This window comes from Muscardinus avellanarius (assembly GCF_963383645.1).
Source record: "Muscardinus avellanarius genome assembly, chromosome: 5".
NCBI lineage: Eukaryota > Metazoa > Chordata > Mammalia > Rodentia > Gliridae > Muscardinus > Muscardinus avellanarius.
This window is the reverse complement of record NC_137790.1, coordinates 47,541,993-47,564,114: the sequence shown is the minus strand read 5'-3', so window position 1 is coordinate 47,564,114 and position 22,122 is coordinate 47,541,993. Positions and strand designations below refer to the sequence as shown.

Sequence of the window (22,122 nt, the reverse complement as noted above, 5' to 3'; positions counted from 1 at the left end):
ATTAATGGGAAATTTCACCTGACAACGTCCAGGCACACCAAAATTATTGCATAAAATTCCCTTTGGGCTCTGTATTTAAGGCATATATGAAACATAAATTAATTTTGTTATGGTTTGGATCTTGAATGTCCCCTAAAGGCCCACATGCTAAATGCTTGTTTGCCAGCCTGTGCCCCTATTGGGAGGCAGTGGAACATTTAAGAGGTGGGACCTAGTGGAAGGAAGTTATTTCATGTGGGGGTGGGGGGTGCTCTTGAAGAAAGAGGATGCTGGGACCACACCCTTCTTTTCTTTCTGCTTCCTGGTCACCATGAGGCGATCAACTTTTCACTACCACATGCCTCTGCCATGATGTTTGGCCTCACCACAGGCCCCAAACCAACAGAGCCAACCTGCCATGGAACAAATCCTCTGAAACAGTGAAGCACAATAAAGCTTTCCTCCTTTAAGTTGATTTTCTTAGGAAAATGGTAATGGAAAGCTAACACAATAATGGAAAACTAATAGTTCACTATCCTGTGTGCAGTTCACTATCCTGTGTAGACCTCCAAGATAAGATTATATACCTACAAATATTCCAAAATCAAATACTTTAGGTCCAAAGCATTTCAGGTTAAGGATACTTGACTTTTGCTTTAAAATAGAATTTTGCAGTCTTGGGAAATTTATGATTTATAATTTGGCTCTTGAATCCAGATGAAAGAGACCTATATTAAAGTATGAAATAGTTTTGGTCCAATTCAGATAGTGACTTGGTAACCCTTGGAAGTGTTGCTTCTCTTGCTACCTGGAAGAGTACTGTGGACTGGCCTCATTATCACCACGTGGGAGTTTGTTAGAAATATGAAATTTTTGGCCTAGCCTCACCTTAACCTTAGTGAGAGGCCTGGTGATCTGTGTGCACATTGAAGTTGGAAAGTGCTATGTTAGAGGTTAATGATGCTATTTTATTATGTTTTCTTTTAGTGAAAAAGTTATAAAATTTCAAAGACTTGGTATATAACTATTTTAGCCTTTACATTTCAACTCATTAATTTTTTTTAACTAGGGAGACGGTTCTGATAAAGTGGAAATTTTCAAGAATAAACTCATATTTGGAAAGAAGACTTTCAGGGGGTTGGCAGAGTCTTAGGACTCCTTTAGCGTTTCACTCTAGCCACCAGGTGACACCACGGGTCCAGAGTACTTGGTTTCTACCTGAAAAACTGATTGTGATGCAGTGGTGGGAAACATCTGGCAGTGGACAGCTGTTGGTTGTTCTCCATCAAATGTTTGTAACTCAGAGTACATCTAATTAGGTTCAGGATTTTGTGCTAAGTGATTGCAGCCAAATTTAATATTTTTGGCTTTGCTGTGTCAATGGCCACAGGCCAAATTTATGAGTAGGACTGCTGAGATGTTGAATGGTTTAATTTGGGATAATTATACCTCCTAATAAATAATGAATTCCAGGACTTAGTTCTTACATATGAGAAAAACATGTTTTCCTTTAGATGAATGTATAATCTGAGTAGTGTTTGAGATTGAATCATATCTTGGAAGAAATGGCTTTGACTTAAGGCTATTTCATATTCTGTGGGAAGTAGCACAGACTTAGGAAGAGTTCTCCTAAGGCATTATAGTCACACATGAAGTGGGTGTGCAGCCCACTATTACCAACACTCCCCATAAAGCTAACCATGTGTGTTTTGTTCTTATAGTAGCTTTGTACTTCCTCTCTGCTTGAAGGCAAAAACGATGCCAAAGAAAGTGAGACCTGCAAAGAATGGGAAGGAAGAAGGTCCTGTTCCCTGTAAGCAGGTGAAGATGGAGATAGCTGGTGGGCTTTCCATCTTGAACTTTGACAGCCCGAGTGGTCTCTTTGAAAGTTTAATCTCACCCATCAAGGCAGAGACTTTCTTCAAAGAATTCTGGGAGCAGAAGCCCCTTCTCATCCAGAGGGATGACCCTGCTCTGGCCACATATTACCAGTCCCTGTTCAGGCTGACAGATCTGAAGAGTCTGTGCGGCCAGGGTATGTACTATGGAAAAGATGTGAATGTCTGCCGGTGTGTCAGTGGGAAGAAGAAGGTCTTAAATAAAGATGGAAGAGCACACTTTCTCCAGCTGAGAAAAGATTTTGATCAGAAAAGGGCAACAATTCAGTTTCACCAACCTCAGAGATTTAAGGTAACAAGCTTCTTTACTGCTGAGTCCTTATACATGTTTAGGGGCTAATGTTTGACCATAGGTCAACTCAAGGTTGAATGTGATGAGTTTCTTGCTGTTTTGAGAAGGGATGGTGCCTATTTGGTCTTTAAATGCATTCTTAGGAGAGTCTGTGTTATCTTTTGTGTAAGTTGTTAGAATCTCCAGCAACTCAGGGTAGATGTTGCTGGCCATCATCGAACTGCAAAAAGTAAGTTATATTGGGAATTTATATAAAATTATTAAAGCAGCATTGCACCTCCAGGGCATGTTCTATGGGGCCGTTTTATGTTTTTGTGTATAGTAGAGATTTCTATATGGTTTATCCTATCATTATAATTTAGGGCATTGATAGTATCAAGGCGATATTTTTCTTGAAATTGCCTCTCCTTAGAGTGGATGCTTTGGATGTGGGACCAGCTCACCTACCAGATGCATGTTTAAGAAAGAGACCTCACCATTAGTAATAGCTGAACTGGTGACATTGGGGGGCAGGGCACAGAACTGCTTCTGGGGCAAGGGGAAGCAGTCATAGGTAGATGGTAGCTTCGATTTGCTAGTCTAGAGGGCTGGCTAATTTTAAAATGTATTCTGTAACCAGTGATTGACATTTGGGAAGTTATTTGCCTCTTTTTTACTCAGCTTCTGTATTTAAAAAATGCACTCAGGATGAGGTAACCTGCTATCCTAGAGGTGTGAGAGATTTGCATGTCAGGTGGCCCAGAACAGTTGAGGGACTCTTCTGAGTTCTAGATGGTGTTATCCTCATTGAGAAATCCTTGCTGTGATCCAGGGTGGAACCGATAGAAGTAGAACTTGAGATAAGTTGGTTTGTAATACTCCTCAGTGTTAGAATGGGGGTGGTAATGACTTTTTTTTTTTTTAATAAAGAAACTGTAGTCACCTAGTTTTTAACTACAACTTGGCAGCCTCGTCTCTTTTTATTAGGCCAAAGTTCATGGATTTAGAAGCTAAAGGTCCAAGAGAAAAAGGAAAACTATAGAATTGATACTTTTTTTTAGTAACCCTTACAAAGAAAAGAGACACGTTTTCATCATTTGCAGACCCTGACTGATGCGTATGTTGGGAAAGAAAATCACCCACTCGGTCCAGAAAGATCTCTCAGGACAACAGAGAGAGAAAGGAAGAACCCTTGGTTTTCTAGTGCCTCCAGTTACTGTATAAACAGAATTACAGAGCCAGGTCCTCTTGGCCTCTCCCTGAAACAAATTAGGCTCCTTGGGAGCTCTGTCACCTCATTGGAGCTATTCAGAGGCCATTAAATTATTTTTCCTGTGTTAAGGAGAACTCAGATCTATAAATAAAGAAGCCTATAGTGGTCCATATAAAGATGTCTACCAAAGCTTTTTTCATACTGCCCCAGTTCTTCCCACTTGGTATTTTTACTACTGTATTTGCCTTTCATTCCAAGTATAGAATTGACTCCCAAGCTGTAGTCACAGGTTTTACTCAGCAAATATTTTAATGTGTTATGTCTTCTATGTGCCAGGTGCAGTACATTCATATGCTTAAATCTTGGGTCTCTTTAGCATAGGTGACTCACCTTTTCTTCACTTAGCTGAAAGATCTGGACTATGGAGGTAGGCTGCTGAATGTGAATCATGGGTCCATCATTTAATAGCTGTGTGTTCAAACTGGGTGTGGTGATAGTACTAGGGAGGCTGAGGCAGGAGGAGTACAGGGTCCACACCAGCATGCACATATGCATAGCAGTGAGATCCTGTTTCAGTGTTTGCAAAAAAATACATAAAGTAGAACTAGGGTTGTACCTCCCCCGGATTCAGTCCCTAATTTAAAAAAAAATTGGGTTCTGGTCCCTAAGTTTCCTCATCTGTAAATTAGAGGTAACGGTAGTACTACTTTGTGAGACAGGGTTGTTGTGAGGGAATTAATATGAGTGAAACACTTAGAAGCAGTGCCTGGCTGGCGCACGGGGAGTGTTAATGTCTACGTGGCCTAATTGCTGCTTCTCTTCCCTGTCTTGGGAAAATCAGATCTCCGTCTCGCACACAGGCATATGTGGCTCCTCTCTAGGCTCTTCCGTCGCCTTCTGCCTGAGGAGTTGATTATAGATGCTGTGTAGCCTTGTTCTCACTTGTCCTTGTACAGTCTACATTCCCTCCCTCGGTTTCCATTTCAGCCCCTGGTCCTTTTATAAGTACTCATTTTAAAGGCAGTTCTCAAGTGTAAATCCCCAGCCTCTGCCAGGACTTCAGACTTGTTTAAACAACAACTCCAGATGGAGTGGGGGTGGGGGTGTACAGAGGTTACAGAGGTTTAGCGTCCCAAATTTAGAAAATTTTATTTTTTAAATAAGTTTTTTCCTGCCGGGCGTGGTGGCTCACGTTTATTATCCCAGTATTCGGGAGGCCGAGACAGGAGGATCACAGTTCGTGGACAGCCTCAGCTACTCAGGTCTTTTGCAAATCAGTGAGACTCTGTCTCAAAATAATGAATAAAAAAAAAAAAAATTAGGGCTAGGAGTGTAGCTTAGAGGTAAAATGCCCCTGGGTTCTATCCCCGGTACCACACACACACACAAAAAAAAGCTTTTCCCATCTCAATAAATGAAAGGGCGAACTGTGCCCAAGTCGGAAACCGGGTTTATTTATTTATTTATTTATTTATTTATTTATTTAATCTTCTCACTTCCATACCCTTCAATCCATCAGCATGTTCTCTCAGTGCTACTTCTGGAGTACAGCTCAACTTTTCTACTTGTCTCGGCCTTTCCCACAGTCCTGTTCACTTTTCTCCTGGGCTGTGGTCTTAGAAGCTTCTGGACTACTCTGTTTTGCATTTTTCGGGATCTACTCTCCACTGGAGAGATGGAGTGAGCTTTTAAACACACCAATCAGATCACATCTCTTTCCTGCCTAAAATCCTCAGGACCCCCAGTTGCCTGCCTTGCTTGTCTCATGTGTCTGCTCACCTCCTTCTGAGGGTGCTCATGCTAGGCTGGGAGATTCCTGAGCACCCTTTCACCGTCTCACTGTCAGGCCTATAGTAATTGTTCAACAAAGACTTCCTACGTGAGGAACGTTTGTGTGTTTATCTTATTTCGAATCTACTTTCCACTCCACTCCTCCTTTTGGACAGGATGAGCTCTGGAGGATCCAGGAGAAGTTGGAGTGTTATTTTGGCTCTTTAGTCGGCTCAAACGTGTACATTACCCCTGGAGGATCTCAGGGCCTGCCTCCCCACTATGATGACGTCGAGGTAAGAGAGGAAGCAGGTTGCACAGGGTGTGGAGGGATGAGGTGCTGAGGGCCTGGGTTTTTACAGTTGTTGGTGTTCAGTTCTTATTACTTTTTTTTTTTTTTTTTTTTTTTTTTGGTGGTACTGGGGTTCCTGGAAACCCTTCTACCTCTGGGCTACACTCCCAGACCTGTTATATATATATATATATATATATATATATATATATATATATTTTTTTTTTTTTTTTTTTTTTTTTTTTTTTTTTTAATTTGGAAACAGGGTCTCTTAAGCCAGTGGGGCTGGCTTCAAACCAGTGCAATCCTCTTGTCTCCGCCTCCCAAGCACGAGGATTACAAGCGTGCACCACCACGCCCAGCAAGTTCTTGTTACTTTTTAAGGCTCTTAGACCAAGTCTGTGGCCACTCTTTGTAATACACTGTCTGGAGATCTTGGCCTCATCTAAATGTTGGGTGAAAACAAATCCCTCCAAATTGGTTTCCTGCTTCTTTTCAAAGGGAGAAATTGTTCCCTGCCTTACACCTTCCTTTGAAACAGGTATTTCGTAACTTTATCTATAGAAAAGTAATTGGCAAGCCTGGTGTTGTGGCGCACACTTATAATCCCAGCATTTGGGAGGCCGAGACTGGAGGATCATGGTTCATGGACAGCCTCAGCTACTTAGTGAGGCCCTCCGTAACTTAGTGAGACCCTGTTTCAAAATAAAGAATAAAACATAGGGCAGGGGGTGAAGCTCAGAGGTCAAATGCATCTGGGTTCTATCCCCAGACCCACAAAAAAAAAAAAAAAGTGATTGGCCTTTTAATTTCACAAAATATGGTTTTTAATAAGGTGAGATCACAAATTGTCCTTACATCTGAATTCATTTTGTTCATTTTCAGTAGCTGCCAAGACTATATATATATATATGTTTTTTTTTTCCATATGTAAAAGTCTTGGGATAGCCAGAATGGGGGTCACAATTTCACTTAAGCATTGGCACCTTGCCAAGTGTTAATTTCACTGTACCTGGCTTCCCCAAAAAGGTTAATTCTGACTTAAGTATTTCATAGTTTTATTTTTGTTGTTAATGTGAGGTGAGAACATGGAAATATTAAAAGTTTCAATTATCCCCCTGAGAACAATTTGATATCAACACATTTTCCAAAAGCTTTTTTTTTTTTTTTTTTTTTTTGTGGTACCAGGGATGGAACTCAGGGGCATTGTACTTCCAAGCTACACTCCCAGCCCTATTTTTTAGTCATTTCATTTTTGAAACAGGGCGTCAGTGAATTGAGAAGGGCCTCCCTCGCTAAGTAGCTGAGGCTGTACATGAACTGTGATCCTCCGGTCTCCCCCTCCCGAATGCTGAGATTACAAGCGTGTGCCACCAAGCCTAGCCTACCATCTTTTTTAAAACTTTTTTTTGCAGTATTATGGATGGAACCCAGGGGAACCTCTGAGTGACACCCCTGGCACTTTTTTTTTTTTTTTTTAGTCTTTATTTTTGAAACAGAGTCTCACTGATTTGCAAAAATTTACTAAGTAGCTGAGGCTGTCTTTGAACCCTGATCTTCTGGTCTCAGCCTCCCAAATGTTGGGATTACAAGTGTGCGCCACCGTGCCCGGCTCCAAAAGCATTTTTTAAAAAATATTCTGAATAGAGTATTAAGATGTCTTTGGCTGAATAAAGAATAGGAAACTTGAAGTTTTCCTATCTGCTAAGGCCCTTTCGATATTTAGGACTTTAGACTCTCAGCAATCACCAAAGCTTGGCTTTTCTACGGAGATTATGCACTTTCAGCGGTCTGACAGAAGATTTAAAGGAATAAGATAGTGAGATATGAAGAACTTGGCTGTGCTCAAAGTGAAAACCATGAATATCTCTTCAGTATTAATGATCCGTAATTACCTGTTTTCTTAAGAATAGAAATCAGTAGTGGCAACTTATATTTGAAGTGACATGCATTTCTGACCCTTCACTTTTTACTTTTTTTATCTGAAATTTGTGATGTTTCTATGAAATTTGTGAGTGGTTGGGCCCCACGCTGACCTCCCAGATCTGTGGTTTCCGTAGGTTTTCATCCTTCAGCTGGAGGGAGAGAAGCACTGGCGCCTCTACTCACCCACGGTGCCCCTGGCACGAGAGTACAGTGTGGAGGCTGAGGACAGGATCGGTACGCCGACTCACGAGTTCACATTGAAGGTACGGGCTGACCACGCGGGCACCTCTCTGAGCCGCTTACCTTTTACTAAGGCCGTAAGTTCAGGTTTGAGGTTTAGAGTTTGCAGCAGTCCACTTCGGGGTATATATCCCGGAACTCATTGTGACTGACACTGTAGTTAGCCAGCACAGGTAGCTTCTGAGAGTCTTGGTGGTTTGCACTTGGAGAAGTGAGCTAAGGAAATTGTACATTTAAATTTCTAATAACCTGACTCTTTGTATGACCTAGTTCAATAGTAATACATTTAATTCATGGTACCACCAACTTCTCCAGAGTAGAAATGGAAAGTTTGGCCATAGGAAGTTTCTCTAAATCTAAGATGAGGATCAGTTTGGGGCTATAAGTTGTTTAGACAAAGCATAGATGGGAATCCCTTAGTATTTGTGCTGCAGAAATTCCAGTATGATCTATTTTTCTCCTGCATGCTGAAGTCTAGTAATTATGTAACCCCTCCTTCCCCCGAAGTAGAGTTGTTATAAGAATAGTAATTATGAAAGCCCTTAAGGATTCCTCCTTCACCTGTGGCTTGACCATGTGCCAGTTCATTTTTATCTGGCTGCTGAGAAAATCTGTTTTGTTGTTGTTGTTGTTCTGGGGATTGAACTCAGGGATATTCTACCTCTAAGATATCTCACACCTCCAAAGTCATGCTAAGTTGCTTAGGCTAGCCTTAAATCTGCAGTCCCCCTGTCTCAGCCTTCCAAGTACTGGGATCACGGGAATGCACCATCATACTCAGCTGAAAATCTGTCTTTGATTCATTGTCCAGAATGAGAACATATCCAATCCCTAGCAGAAGTTGTTGAGAAACAACAACTTAGAGGAAATAACAGTAGCTTCACAATTAAACATTATATCCTTTTTTAGGAAACATAAGTTGAATTTCCTTTAATGGTAAAATAAAAGAATGGTTAATGCAAACCATTCCCGAGATGTTTATAAAAGAATATATTGCAATCAAACTATATAATTACTGTTTTTGTATTTCTTACATCTTGAAGTTATAATTGATGTCTAAATCTTATCAATGCCTTGCATCTCATCCTTGATTTTAAGATCTTTCCCTGCCTGCCAATAACTGAGGGAAAGCAATTTCCCTTTTTAGGATGAGTGCGTATATTAGAGTACACATAAATAAATAAACAACAATAAAGGTAACCTTGGTTTTATATGCTCTGGGTCAACAGTGCATGGGCCTGAAGTTTGGCCCTCTGCCTGTTTTTGTTAAGTAGAGTTTATTAGTACACAGTCACATCCATTCCTAATGGACTGTGTGTTTCTGTGCTGATGTGACACCTGCAGACTCTGTCTGCCACAGTGACCACGTGGCCACAAAGCAAAAATATTTACTATCATTATAGTTGGCCTTTCACCAAAAAAATTTGCCAACATTTGCTCTTGGTGAAGTAATTTTATATAGACTCTTGGTGGATTGTTTTTAAGCTAGAGACTCAGCTATCCAGCTATGGTCTCTCAGGTCAGAGCTGAATAGCTCAGGCTGACAGCCTGGCTGGGTGTCCTGCTTGAAAAGGCTTCCGAGGAAAGTGGCCTTTGAGTATGGAGGGTTGGCTTTTCTGTACTGCTGGCATGGGACTTGGAAGAGATGGAGTCCTCCAAGATGCCCATTAAACACTCAGAGAATGGTGTCCACGGAGATGCCCTGGTCTCTTGGAAGGAGAGCGACAGCACCGTGCTGCACAGTGCTTGTCAAGTGTGAAGATGCAAATACGTGTGAGGTTTAAATCAGTGCATCTCTTCTAATGAGACCTCATGTAAATGCCCAGTACATGAAATAGAAAAGCTGAGCCACTCTGGTTGGGGGACGGGTGCAGGGATACAACAGGAATCCTGAAGTCTTTATCACCCTCCTTCCTGCTGTCCCAGGGTCAGCCTGTGCTGTATGTCTGTCAAGCCAGGGCTTTCAGCATGAAGACAACCTCCAAAAGGAAGGCACCAGCCTTTGCCTAGGGCTCTGACAGAGATGGGTTAGAATTCAGTGCTGCCACTTAGATCCATGTCCTTGGGCAAAGTATTTACCTAAGATTGTTTCTCAATCAAAATAGAGATTATAATATTTACCTCATAGGCTGCAAGGATTGAAAGGTAACTATTTTGATGCTTCCTTTACAATGAAATTCCTTGGATGAGCTGTATGTCTCTAAGTCTGTGTTAGTGTAGTGATTATTATAACAATGCAAACTTATAGTTCGGTAGGCCAGAAGTTCAAAAGTCACTGGGGCCTCAGATCTGCATTCCTGCTGGAGGCTCTGGGGAAGAATCTCAGTCTCCTTGCATATCTTTTCCAGCAAGACCTGAGGGGCGCTGATCAAGTCTGATGGAATGAATGAATAAAAGCGAGGGCCTCACTTAGAGGTGGGCATAGAGACATTGAGTACATGATAGTTACAAGTATCAGTAAAGAGTTTATTTGCTTGAAGTACTGTTGGTTTGGTATAATTTAGAGAAAATCAGAAACCAAGAATATATATTAGATGTATATTGTTTCTTGCTTTGAAGAAAATCATTTTCTTTTTTTTGTAATACTGGGGATGGAGCCCAGGGACCTTCTACCTCCAAGCAACACTTCCAGACCTATTTTATATTTTATTTGGAAACAGGTTCTCACTAAGATGCTGAGAGCCTCACTAAGCTGCTAAGGCTGGCTTCAAACCTGTGATCCTCCCGTCTCCGCCTCACAAGTGCTGGGATTACAAGCATGTGGCATCATGCCCGGCTCTGAAGAAAATCTTTAAAATTCCTTTTAGGGTGATATTTATTGAGCGGTCTCCAGGGCTCCTGGTCTTAAGCACTGAGCTAGACTGCTTCTTGTACTTGCAGAGGGGAGGTGAGCGGCCTTCTTGAGGCTGTCCCTCTCTAGGCAGTTACTGTACAGAAGGTTTTGGTCTGGGTAGGATAAGGGAGGAGGTAGCTTGGGGCAGACGTTAGTTGGAGAGAATATTTCTGCCCACTGGTTTTGGATATGATGAAGGCGATTTTTCTGCCTAAAATAACTAATCTCTCATTACATCTAGTTTTTAGGTTTAATGAGGGATTGTGTAGATTTTCACCCATTTTTCCAACATGTTTTGAACCAATGTTGTGTGCTTGGTGCTTGTGTAGGTTAGACTCTGGGGAGTAGAGGATGGCTGAAGTATAAAAACTACTGGAAGACTTTAAAAAGTATCAGAGGGTGAGGCATCAACAGGTAAAATACATCATATAGCCACAAGCCCATCAACCTCAAGTGCTTTGGAAACAGCATCTCTTTAATCTCTAAATGATCTTGTGGGTTTGGGGGCTGTTATCCCATTCTAGTGATAGAGCCTGAGGCTCAGGGTAGGTAATTAAGTCACCCTGATTCACTGGCCTGTGTGTGGCAGTATCTCTGTGAACCAGAGACCTACACTTAAGCAAGGATGGGGGAGTGATGTTACTTTCCTTGATCCTAGAATCAAGGAGGGGGCTAGTCTTAGGTGTGTCTGGTGTCAGTGTGAGAATAAAGACTGAAAGCCTCTTGTGGATCATGGTTCAGAGTGACCCACTTGAGGACACGATGGAGCTGGATACACTCAGTGATACATGAGCCCAGCACAGAGACTTCCCAGGGCAACTGGTTTCTAGAATGAAGAATTAGAGCTCTAAGCCTATGTTTATCTCTTTAAAACAGAGGGCTGAGAGATAGACCACTATTAACTCCTCGCCCTCTTCTCTTCTTCTTTAGCCAGGTGACCTGTTATACTTTCCCAGAGGGACCATTCATCAGGCGGACACTCCTCCGGGGCTGGCCCACTCCACGCATGTGACCATCAGCACCTACCAGAACAAGTAATGGCTCTGCCTCCCAGCCTAGACCCCAGGACAGCCCCAGGCCAATGGCCTAGGCAGCCCATCCGGGAGGGACGGGAGGGTGTTGGCCACTACCTCTAATTCCTTTCTGTCTCCTTGCTGACTTCCTTTCATGTCCCATTTGTGTGACTCACCCACCCAGACTCCCAACTAGAAAGGAACACCATGAGTCTCACTGTATATTAGGATACTGGGAGTTGTCCAAATAAGGGTCCCACAGTTTGGAAAGAAGAAGTCTATAGCTTATAGGTATGTCAGTGTGTTTGTGATGCCAGGCTAGGCTCCTCTTGGTATCTTTTTTTTCCTCCTGCCTCTATTTTTTTTTAAAAGATTGTGGTAAAATATTTATAGCATAAAGCATGCCATTTTAAACTGTGTTTAGGTATACAGTTTTGTTGGTATCAATGACATTTACATAGCTATTACCATTATCTTTTCTCAAAACATTTTCAACATTCCCAACAGAGACTCTAGAGCCTGTGAAATGTCTTTTTCTCTATTATAAAGATTTCTAGCTTTTATGGTCCACAAAGTAGGAAAGGAGTGTGGAACAGTGAGAACTAAATCTTCATGAGATGATGATAGTTCAGTTAAAAGCATAACAAGAACAGGGCAGCAGTGCTGTATGAGCTTATGTTTTTTTAAATTTTTTATTGGTGCATTGTAGTCATATATCTTAATGGGGTACAACACGGTAGAGACCTACATGCACACATCACTCATTTAGCCCTTCCCCCATTCCCACCCCATTCCCTCTCCCCTCCTTCCTTCTCATGCTTGGCTTAGTGATTGACTTTGATATGTTTGTAAATGTACATCATGTACATTAGGGACTTTCCCTCCTCCCCCTCCCCAACCCCTCAGAGTGCCTTATTTGTTCATTTACGGTTTCTTCTCCTTCACCTAGAGCTCCTCCTATGACCCTCTTTCTCCCTAGCTTCAGCATATTAGAGAGAGCATCCAATTTCTTACTTTTTGTGACTGACTAATCTCACTTAGCATAATGTTCTCTAGTTTGATTCATTTCCCTGTAAATGACATAATTTTGTTCTCCTTTTTGGTGAACTTCTTTCTAAAAAGTAACAACCTTGCTGATCCAAACCAGACTTTAAAACAGCAGCCATTAGTTAGCACCCAGGAGGCACGCACTAGACACTGCTAGTTGCTCGGAATGCTGGCGTTACTCCAAAGCCTTTACTTTGGAATTGGTGGCAGGAGGGGGGATAGCTACCTAAATAATTGTCAAACAGTGTGATAAATTCTGTCACAAGTTTGTTGAGACCTGTGAAGCCTACAGGAGTGCAGTAGCTAAGCTGGGTCACCAGGAAGGGTTCAGAAATGACTTGACATTGCACTGAGTGAGTTTGAAAGAAGGAATCAGTAGGGAGAGGTCAGAAGGTTGTGACAGGAGAGAATAGCCCAGGTCCATGGGATAGCATGTTCCCTTGACCTTCAAAGCTATACCTTGCAAAACAAGTCAGTTAGCATACCAGGGCTTCTTCATTTGACTTCCCAGTGTGACATTTACCTCTGTGCTCAAGGGACAGACTAGAGGAACTTGCTGGAGCCTGGCCTAAGGTTAATGCTGTCTTGTCCACAAGTAGAAAGCCAAGCTTTATCTGGCTCCCTCTTTTTTTTTTTTTTTTTTTTTTTTTGGTGTGGTATTGGGGATGGAACCTAGGGGCATTCTACCTCCAAGCAACACCCCTTTCCCTATTTTTTTTTTTTTTTTGTTGTTGTTACTCTTTATTTTGAAACGGGTTCCGCGAACCACAATCCTCCTGTCTCAGCCTGCCAAATGCTGGGATTACCAGTGTGCACCACCACACTTGGCTCTGGCTTCCATTTTGAAAAATGTCTTTGTCACCGTGGCTAGTTGGGTTCCCTGAAGTGTGAGGAACGTTAGTCCCTGCGGCCAGCTCAAGGAGAGCAGGGGAAATTGAGCGAGTGAATCACAGGTATTGTTGACAGGCCAGGCCACAGAACTAGGATTTCCTTCTGGGTCCAGAGCAGCAGCTCTGGCCTGTAGCAGAGCTGAGTTTGGTCCCATGAACATCTCTGCTTCCTCAGGTGTCCCATTATTAATGTTACCCAGCCACTCCCTCACTTGCTAATTCTTTCTGCTTTTCTTCCATTTCTGTTACTGTCACCGTCTGGGTTTCTTGCAGTTGGTTTTTGCTTCCTCCTCTCCTTCCCAGCTTCAGTGTATTCATAATGTTGGCTCATCGTCAGGCTCAGTTATTTCTCTGACCTCCCCCTGTCTCGTTAAACCTATTAGCTCTTGCTTCTGCTCCCCAATACCTGACTCACTCTACTCCCCAATCCCAAGAGTGAAGATCTAGTAGGCTGCCCCAATTCCAACACAGCCTCCTCCAGTCACCTGAGGCTGGGGAGGAACTCTTATTTAAATTTACTTATGTATGTTTGTGGTACTGGGGATTGAACCCATGGGCATTCTACCTCTGAGCTACACCTTGACCCCATTTTATCTTTTATTTGGAAACAGAGTCTTAGTAAGTTGCAGAGGGTCTCTCTTAATTGCTGGGGCAGTCCTTGAACCTGCCTTCCTCTTGTCTCAGCTTCCCAAGTATTGGGATTACAAGGATGTGCCACCACACCTGGCTGGGGAGGAACTTTATAAATTACAGAAGTTGCTGCCCAGGGATGTGTGTGGTCACCATGACTAACATGTGTAGACCCAACTCTAACGTGGGCTCAATCAGTGATTTTGGAAGTGGAATGGAAAAATGTAACTGAAGGACCCTCTTCCCCCAAAATAGCCTTCCTTATGCTCTGAGGCTGGGCTTTTTCAACCAGTCTAGTGCAGGGTGAAAATTCAGAGCCTTTTCCTAATACCTCTCAAGACAGCATTGTTGGAACCTTTGGTGTCTTCTGCATGGGACAGAAGCAGGTTAATTTGGTGTTTTACTAAAGTGAACCCTTTAAGAAGTGTTATTTCTAAATTGTAGAAAGTCCTGAGATCTCCTGTGACTCTTAGAAGAGTATAGAGCCCCATTTAGCCGCTTGAAATTCTCCCATGAGTTGTCACCATATGACTTCCACCTGTAACAGTGCAAAGTACCTATGTAATTTTTGTTGCTGCAAGGTCTGCATGTATCCTCCAGGTTGAAGTTCAATTAAGAGATGCCAGTCACAAAGCCAAACATGAGAAGGTGGGGGGGGGATGGAATGGGATTCGGGTGATGTGGTATGTATGCCTCTACCATTTCGTACTCCATTAAGATGTGTGACTGCAATGCACTAATAAAAAATTTTTTTAAAAAGATGCCAGATTAGCTGTGACATGAAGTCACAAAGTAGTGAAGCCACCAGTAGCAGGTACCGTGGGGAATGTAAGCCTCAAGTGGCTTTTGTCCTCCTTTGCCACCTTTCTGGGAGGGGAGAACAAAATTGTTAAAAAATTTTTAAGTGCAAAGGAAAGTGTAATATTTAACCATTTAAATAATTACATAGTTTAGGAGCCAGGGTGGTGGCACATGCTTATAACTCCAGCATTCAGGAGGCAGAGACTGGAGGATCGCGGTTTGCGGACAGCCTCAGCTACTTAGCGAGGCCCTCCGCAACTCAGTGAGCCCCTGGTTTAAAAAATAAAAAAGACTAAAAAATAGGACCAGGCGTGTAGCTCAGAGGTAGAATGCCCCTGGGTTCCATCTCTGGTACTGAAAATAAATAAATAAATAAATAAATAAATAAATAAATAAATAAATAAATTATATAGCCTAGGGATCTAGCTGTTTGTTATATAAAAGATATTTTTTTCTAGAGCTTTTAATGAGTTAAAGTTTTCTGCAGAGCTCTTCTCATAGAAGCCTGTTGTAAAACTTTGGTTTGTAAAACAATCAGATGCTGTTATATAATAGCATCTGATTAATTTTCTGATTTTAGCTTCCTGCTTTTCACTTTTAAAGTGATTGCCTGGTGAGGGAAAGGAACCTCATGGTTGATTGAAGGTCTTAGGTTTCTATGCCGAGTAACATCAGATTAATTGAACTCAATGCCTGGACAGGGAGGTTGGAACCTAATTATTAGTTTGGGTTTTATTAGTAAAGGTATTTTGTGTATATTTTACATGCATTCACTTTTTTTTCTTCTCTCCTTGACGCATGTTCTAGTTCATGGGGAGATTTCCTTTTGGACACCATTTCAGGGCTCGTCTTTGATACTGCAAAGGAAGATGTGGCATTACGGACTGGAATACCCCGGCAACTGCTCATGGTAAGGAATCATGAAGGGTGGCAGCCTCAGCCCTGCTTCCTAGGGACTCCACGGCCCTTCTTCACAGATGTGCCAAGCTCATCTGCCTTGCTGACCTGCTGAGCTCTGCGATTTGCAGAATGAACAAGAGTCTTGCCTATTATGTTGCTATCCAGAGCACAGTGGGCATTGTGCAAATGGTTCTTTTTGAATTTCAGAGGTAGTAGCAGGCCTTGTGGAAATGCTTGCTAAGTAAATAGTTGAATAAATAAATTTTGCCAGGGAAACTGTAAACTCAGCATTGGTCAGACTGCCAGTTAGAGGAGAAACCCCGGCTTTGGTTTATTCCCTATCTTTTCCATCCATTTTTGCATTTTGAAGTAGTACTATTTTGTCAGTTTTGAGAAGACCTTTTTTTTTACAAACAGTGGGCAGCATGATATGAACAGGTTAGAAAGATGTAATGGGGTATCGTTGTCGTTAAGGTTCTGCTAGTCTCCGCATTTCTTTAGAATAACAGAGTTAACGTCTGTGGCGGGTGGTGGTAGGCTCAGCACACTACCCTGGAGACTGATCTGGGCCAAATGTTCTGCTGGGGTTCTGGCCAGGGCTCACCTGTGTGTCTTCAGCAGGTGGAAACCACAGCTGCTGCGACCAGAAGATTAAGTGGCTTTCTGAGGACTCTCGCGGACAGACTGGAGGCCACCAAAGCACCGCTTTCATCAGATATGAAGAAAGATTTTGTCATGAACAGACTCCCCCCTTACTGTGTTGGTGATGGAACGGAGCTGGTGACTCCAGGTGAAGCTTGCTGCTTTCTTCCTGGTGGTCTAGTGGAGTATGTTGAAAGCTTTCCTGATGAGGCTCCTCTTTGAGCAGATGGAAAGGATTTAGTGTTTGAGTATCACTGTGGACCTAAGTCTGTCCTTATAACATGGGGTTGGGCTAGAGGTGCTGCACTCAGTAGTGTGTCCAACCTCACAAATCATTTGCAGTTAACTTGTATTTGAGTATGATAGGAAGAGGCTTGTCTTTTGGGGTGAGAAATATATTTTTGGGGGGTACTGTGCTATATATCCAGGAACTTTTAAGAACTTGAACATGATTGAAATAATCATGTTGGAAGTAATCAAGTTTTAAGAACTTGGCCATTCAACATGTTGAAATAATCATGCTGGAATTAAGGCAAGGATGGATAAAATGTTGTCATTGCTGGGTGAAATATCAAAATGTTCAAGATTATCACTGACCTTCAAGTTAGAGGTGGCTAATTTAACCGGGGCTGCTTCTGCTGATATAATGCCCTCGGGATGAGTGGTGTCAGTGTCCTTTAGCAAAGGCCACTCTGAACACACATGTTGCAGCAGTAGCCTGTGCATCACTGAGAACTGTAGAGCATCTCAGTAAAGGGGCACTAGAGAGGATTTATCAGATGTGGGCTGGAGCTCGGTGCTTTCTGAGAGGGCTCAAGGGAGCAGGGCATTGCTCTGGATTGAAGCTGAGGAAGAGGGAGGAGTCTATGGCTAGGTCTCTTCTACATCCCATCTGATGGGCAGGAGGAATGCATCAGGTAGGTTAGCACAGGTAAGCAGCAGCAGCAGCCGCTGCAGCCACTCATTAGCCAGAGCAGGGGTGTGTTTGCTGCAGTGCTCTGGACAATTTTGTTTTTTGCCTAAGTTCTGATATGAGCCTGGAGTGTGTATGTCTTATCTGTCATGGTTGGAGTGGTCTTGTCTAACTACTTTGTGTTTCTGAAACCATGAGCTCAACAGAAGGACAAGACCTCATCAGCTTCCAGGCTGCTTTTCTTTTTCTCAGTAGAGTTGAGAGAGAGGTATTTTCCTGATTCTTTCAAAAGTCATCACCAGGTGAAAACCACTGAGGTAGACTATCTGTAAAGTCTTCTCACACTGAATCTGTATGTTTCCTTGAAGGGAGTTGATGGAGTTTTTGATTGCATCTATTCAGAACAGCAAGCATTTTACCAGCAATGTTGTAACAGAATTTGCTGAGGTCCAGCTTATGATGCAGGATGTTTTACCTGATGGTTTCCTTGTCATAGCTGTTAGATGCAATAAAGTTAAGATCCCTTAAGACTATTAACCAACCTAGATGACCCCATGCGGCTCTTCAGGTTTTAGCTGTTTTGGTACTAAGTTAAATTCATTTTGGAAAAGAGTAGGCTTTTATTCTGTGAACTTTATTCCATGGATTTTATAGAACGCTCTATTTGACCTACAGAGAGTCACTAATCTGCCGGGGTCACACAGTTAAGGATTAGTGGTAGCCAGTAAGACCCTATTTCAAAATAAAGAATAAAAAAAACAGGACTGGGTGTGTAACTTGGAGGTAGAGTGACCCTGGGTTCCATCAGCAGTTAAAAAAAAAAAAAAAAAAAAAAAAAAAGGATTGGTGGTATAATTTGAACTCAGCACCTCTAAGAACACAGGAGGGGCAAAAAAAAAAAGCTTAGAAAGGACAGGAACTGCTGGATAAATTTTCTGCGTGAAAGGTGACATGGCCCTGTCGTAATAGCTATTACAGTTTGATGGTACTATTTATACCTATTTAATGTACTTATTAACTTATATTGTTATTTATCTAAATGTATGTTTATCTTCACATCAAGAATGAGCTCCATATGGTATACTTTTAATATTACTGTAAATGTTGGGGTAAGTGAATACTTGCAGGGGCAAGGGCACCCCATATTTGGATTCACTAGCAAATTGTGTTTCCTACTAAGTAGTTGCACCTGCAAACAGGTTTGAATATGCTTTTGTTGTTTTGATTTTTTAGGTGGAAAGTTACCGAGGCTGGACAGCATAGTGAGACTCCAGTTCAAAGACCACATCATCCTCACAGTAGGGCCAGATCAGGATCGATCCGTGAGTATCTAGAGGGGAGATTTCCTCTGTTCTCATGGTATTTCCCTCACAGGTCCTGGGTCCTTAGAAGGAGCACTGGTCCTGCCCTTTTCCCTTGGGAGTCTGTTTAGTTTAATATCGTCACCCTGCTCACCATTAGTTCCAAATTTCCACGCATGTTAGGTGTTTGAGGGCTTGCCCTCAACACTACAGAGACCCTTCATTCCTCTTCTGTGGATACAAATCTGGTCTTGTCTTCCCACCCGACTGCAGGCCACACTGGAGACCTTGCTCTCTGGAACCCCTGCCTCGGTCCTCTCTCATCATCTGAACTGCATACATCTCTTTGTGTGTCTGTAGTTTTGATGATGGTTTCTCTCAAACTCTTATCCTGTACATCATGGAGAACAAGACCAATATTCTGTAAACCTGCTACCTAGCTCAGTGAGTCCCTGAACTAACTAACTGATCATGGACTCAACTGAAAATGAAAAGCCTTTTTTTTTTTTTTTTATATGTGTGTGGTACTGAGGATTGAACCCAGGGGCATTCTCCCTGTGAGTTATACCCCCAGTCTTAAAAAAAAAAAATTTTTTTGTTTATTCTGAAACAGTCTCACTATCTTGCTGAGGCTATCCTTGAAACTGTGATCCTCCTGTCTCAGCCTCCCAAGTATTGGTATTATAAGCATGTACTCCCTTGCCTGGCTGAAAAGCTTTTTTTAAATTTAAATTCCTGGGCTTCATTTGGTCTGGATTAGAACCTGTGCATTTACAGTTTGTTATAGCTCCTTGTACAATCCTGAGGACCTTGGGAACTATTCCACAGTATGGCTTCACCCTGTTCCTCCTCAGCTGTTTCAGGAAGTGCCCCAGGAAGGACTGAGGGGATTAAGGGAAGGCTTACGTGTCTCCTAATCAGATTGTACAGCCATCTGGGCCATACATGGAGAAGCTGACATATATGAAAACTTAAAAGTACACATTCTGCTGGATGAGGTGGCACATGCTTGTAATCCCAGTACTTGAGAGGCTGAGACAGGAGGATCGCGGTTCGCAGACAGCCTCAGCTACTTAGGCCCTTTGTAACTCAGTGAGACCCTGTTTCAAAATAAAACAATAAAAAATAGGGCTGAGGGTATAGCTTCGAGGTAGAATGCCTCTGGGTTCCATCCCCAGTGCCACACACACAAAAATAGTACACATTCCCACTTCATTTAAAAAGCAATTCTGATAACCAATTCTGTATGTCAGGCCAAGGTTTCTGTCCTTTAAGAGGTGACAAAGAATGACTAAAGGTTCCAGTAGAGATAAAAACCCACACCCTGCAGGATGGGGAATGAAGGAAGTAGAAATTACCTGGGAGGCTGTGTGATCCAAACAGAATTGTATATAAAATCACATAGCTGGTATTTTCTAATACGCAGGTTGTCAGTTTGTATCTAATAAGTTCTTCTTGCAAAAAAAGTGCAGATATGATTTTAAGAAAAACTGTTCAAGCAGGGTGTGGTGGTACACACTTGTAATCCCAGCATTTGGGAGGCTGAGACAGGAGGACTGTGGTTCGATACCAGCCCCAGCTCAATGAGGAGACTGCAACTCAGCGAGATCTTGTTTCAAAATAAAGAAGGTAGAATGCCCCTGGGTTCCATAATAAAGAAGGTAGAATGCCCCTGGGTTCCATTCCCAGTACTGGGGGGGGGGGGGGGGTTGTTCATTGATAAGTTAGCATATAAATCAAGTTCCTGAAGAATTGATTTTATCTTATAAAAAACAATGACTCTGAGTACCCATTAATGAACTATAGGCAGTGTATATATGTATACACATACATTGTAGCCTTTTGACCAAAGGATCCATTACAGTATTCAGTAAATTTCATTTGATCACCATGGCTTTGAGAGCTTTTTGGTGTTGACCTATTAGAAAACCCTCTTAGGATTGAAGCCTTCAGTATTTTGTTGTTGATGACTTTAACTCTTTTTTTCCCTTCCAAGGATGAAGTTCAAGAAAAGATGGTTTATGTCTATCATTCTCTTAAGAATAGGAGAGAAACACACATGATGGGAAATGAGGAGGAAACGGAGGTTTGTTCTAGCTGAAAAATGTCTTTCCCTCTGATTTGCTTGGTGACTAGGAAGAACAGATGATGATGATGATGATGACGACGACTATTATTACTTTTATCTGTGGTACAGGGGACTGAACACCAAGGGTATTCTACCTCTGGGCTACATCTCCAGCCCTATTTTCTTTAGAAACAGGATCTAAGTTGCTGAGGCTTTCCCCGAACCTTCAATCCTCCTGTCTCTGCCTTCTAAGTACTGGAATTACAAGTGTGTACCACCACGCTCAGCTTCTATTACTTTTTGATTTATTTGTAGTGTGCTTTTATGTCTGTAGTGTAGACCTACCACTTCATATGACTTACAGCCCTTGCCTAAGGATGATGAAGTCAGACAGTTCAGAGAAGACACGAAGGCCTGTTGTAAAACAGAGTAGCTGAGGCCTGTAGCCTTACATAAAAAGTGAAATAAATGACTAATATCAATTACTATTTAAGTGTAGATGCTTTTTATGCAACTTCTAGAAGCTACCTAATCATAGTTGATATAAATAGCTTATCTGGAATAAATTTCATAGTTGTGCAGGGTATCAAAAATAATGATGCTTTTACTTAGTGAGGCCCTTTGCAACTCAGTGAAACCCTGTTTCAAAATAAAGAATAAAAAATAGGGCTGGGGGTGTAGCTCGGAGGTAGAATGCCCCTGGGTTTCATCCCCAATACTGCCAAATAAATAATAATGATAAAATAATAATAATAATAATAATAATAATAATAATAATAATGATGTCCTGAGAGTTGTGGAAGTTTATAAGGAAAATGCCACTTCAGTAACCATGTAATTTCCCCTTTTTCAGTCTCATGGACTTCGTTTTCCTTTGTCACATGTGGATGCACTGAAGCAAATTTGCAACAGTTCAGCTATCTGTGTCAAGGACCTGAAACTTACTACAGATGAGGAGAAAATAAGCCTGGCGTTATCCCTCTGGACGGAATGCTTGATCCAAGTGATCTAGTGCCTTCACAGAGTCAAATAACTGCTACTCTATATGCACATACTTCTTTTTAATGGAAAGACGTAAATGTTAGTACATCCTGCTGGTCTGGGTCAACACACTGGGTAGAAGGGATGGTTATACACATGAGTCAAGGAGAAAATATCAAGTCCCCTTACCTGTGTATCAGTCCCTCAATACAGAAACACGGAAGGGAAAAAAAAAAACACAGTAAAATACTAGGTGTCCCAGAGTGTGACAAAACCATACTTTTGGCAAGTTTATTTAGTCCAGTGTGGTAGAAAAGGTACAATTACAATAAATGTATATCACATGGAATTAAATGTCAATAACCTGGCTTTGTTCTTTGGAAGAAACAACATTAAAGAGCCTCTTTAGCTCTAGAAAAATTTTAAACTATTAACATGAAGAATTTTAAGTTGGTTTTTACAATGAAAATATACATACCTTTATGTATACATACCCCCCCTGTTAAAATAAAGT

General features: G+C 41.9%; 1 protein-coding gene across 1 annotated transcript; it reads left to right on the top strand.

The window, feature by feature from the left end:
* Positions 1–1,737: 1,737 nt before the first annotated feature.
* Positions 1,738–21,639, top strand: RIOX2 (ribosomal oxygenase 2; the record flags this gene model as incomplete). The annotated part of the gene is made up of 9 exons (XM_080696353.1): positions 1,738–2,169; positions 5,308–5,427; positions 7,484–7,612; positions 11,353–11,456; positions 15,611–15,713; positions 16,322–16,493; positions 18,492–18,580; positions 20,556–20,645; positions 21,481–21,639. The coding sequence occupies 9 exons, from the start codon at positions 1,738–1,740 to the stop codon at positions 21,637–21,639; spliced, it is 1,398 nt and encodes a 465-aa protein (XP_080552479.1).
* Between the last annotated feature and the right edge of the window lie 483 nt (positions 21,640–22,122).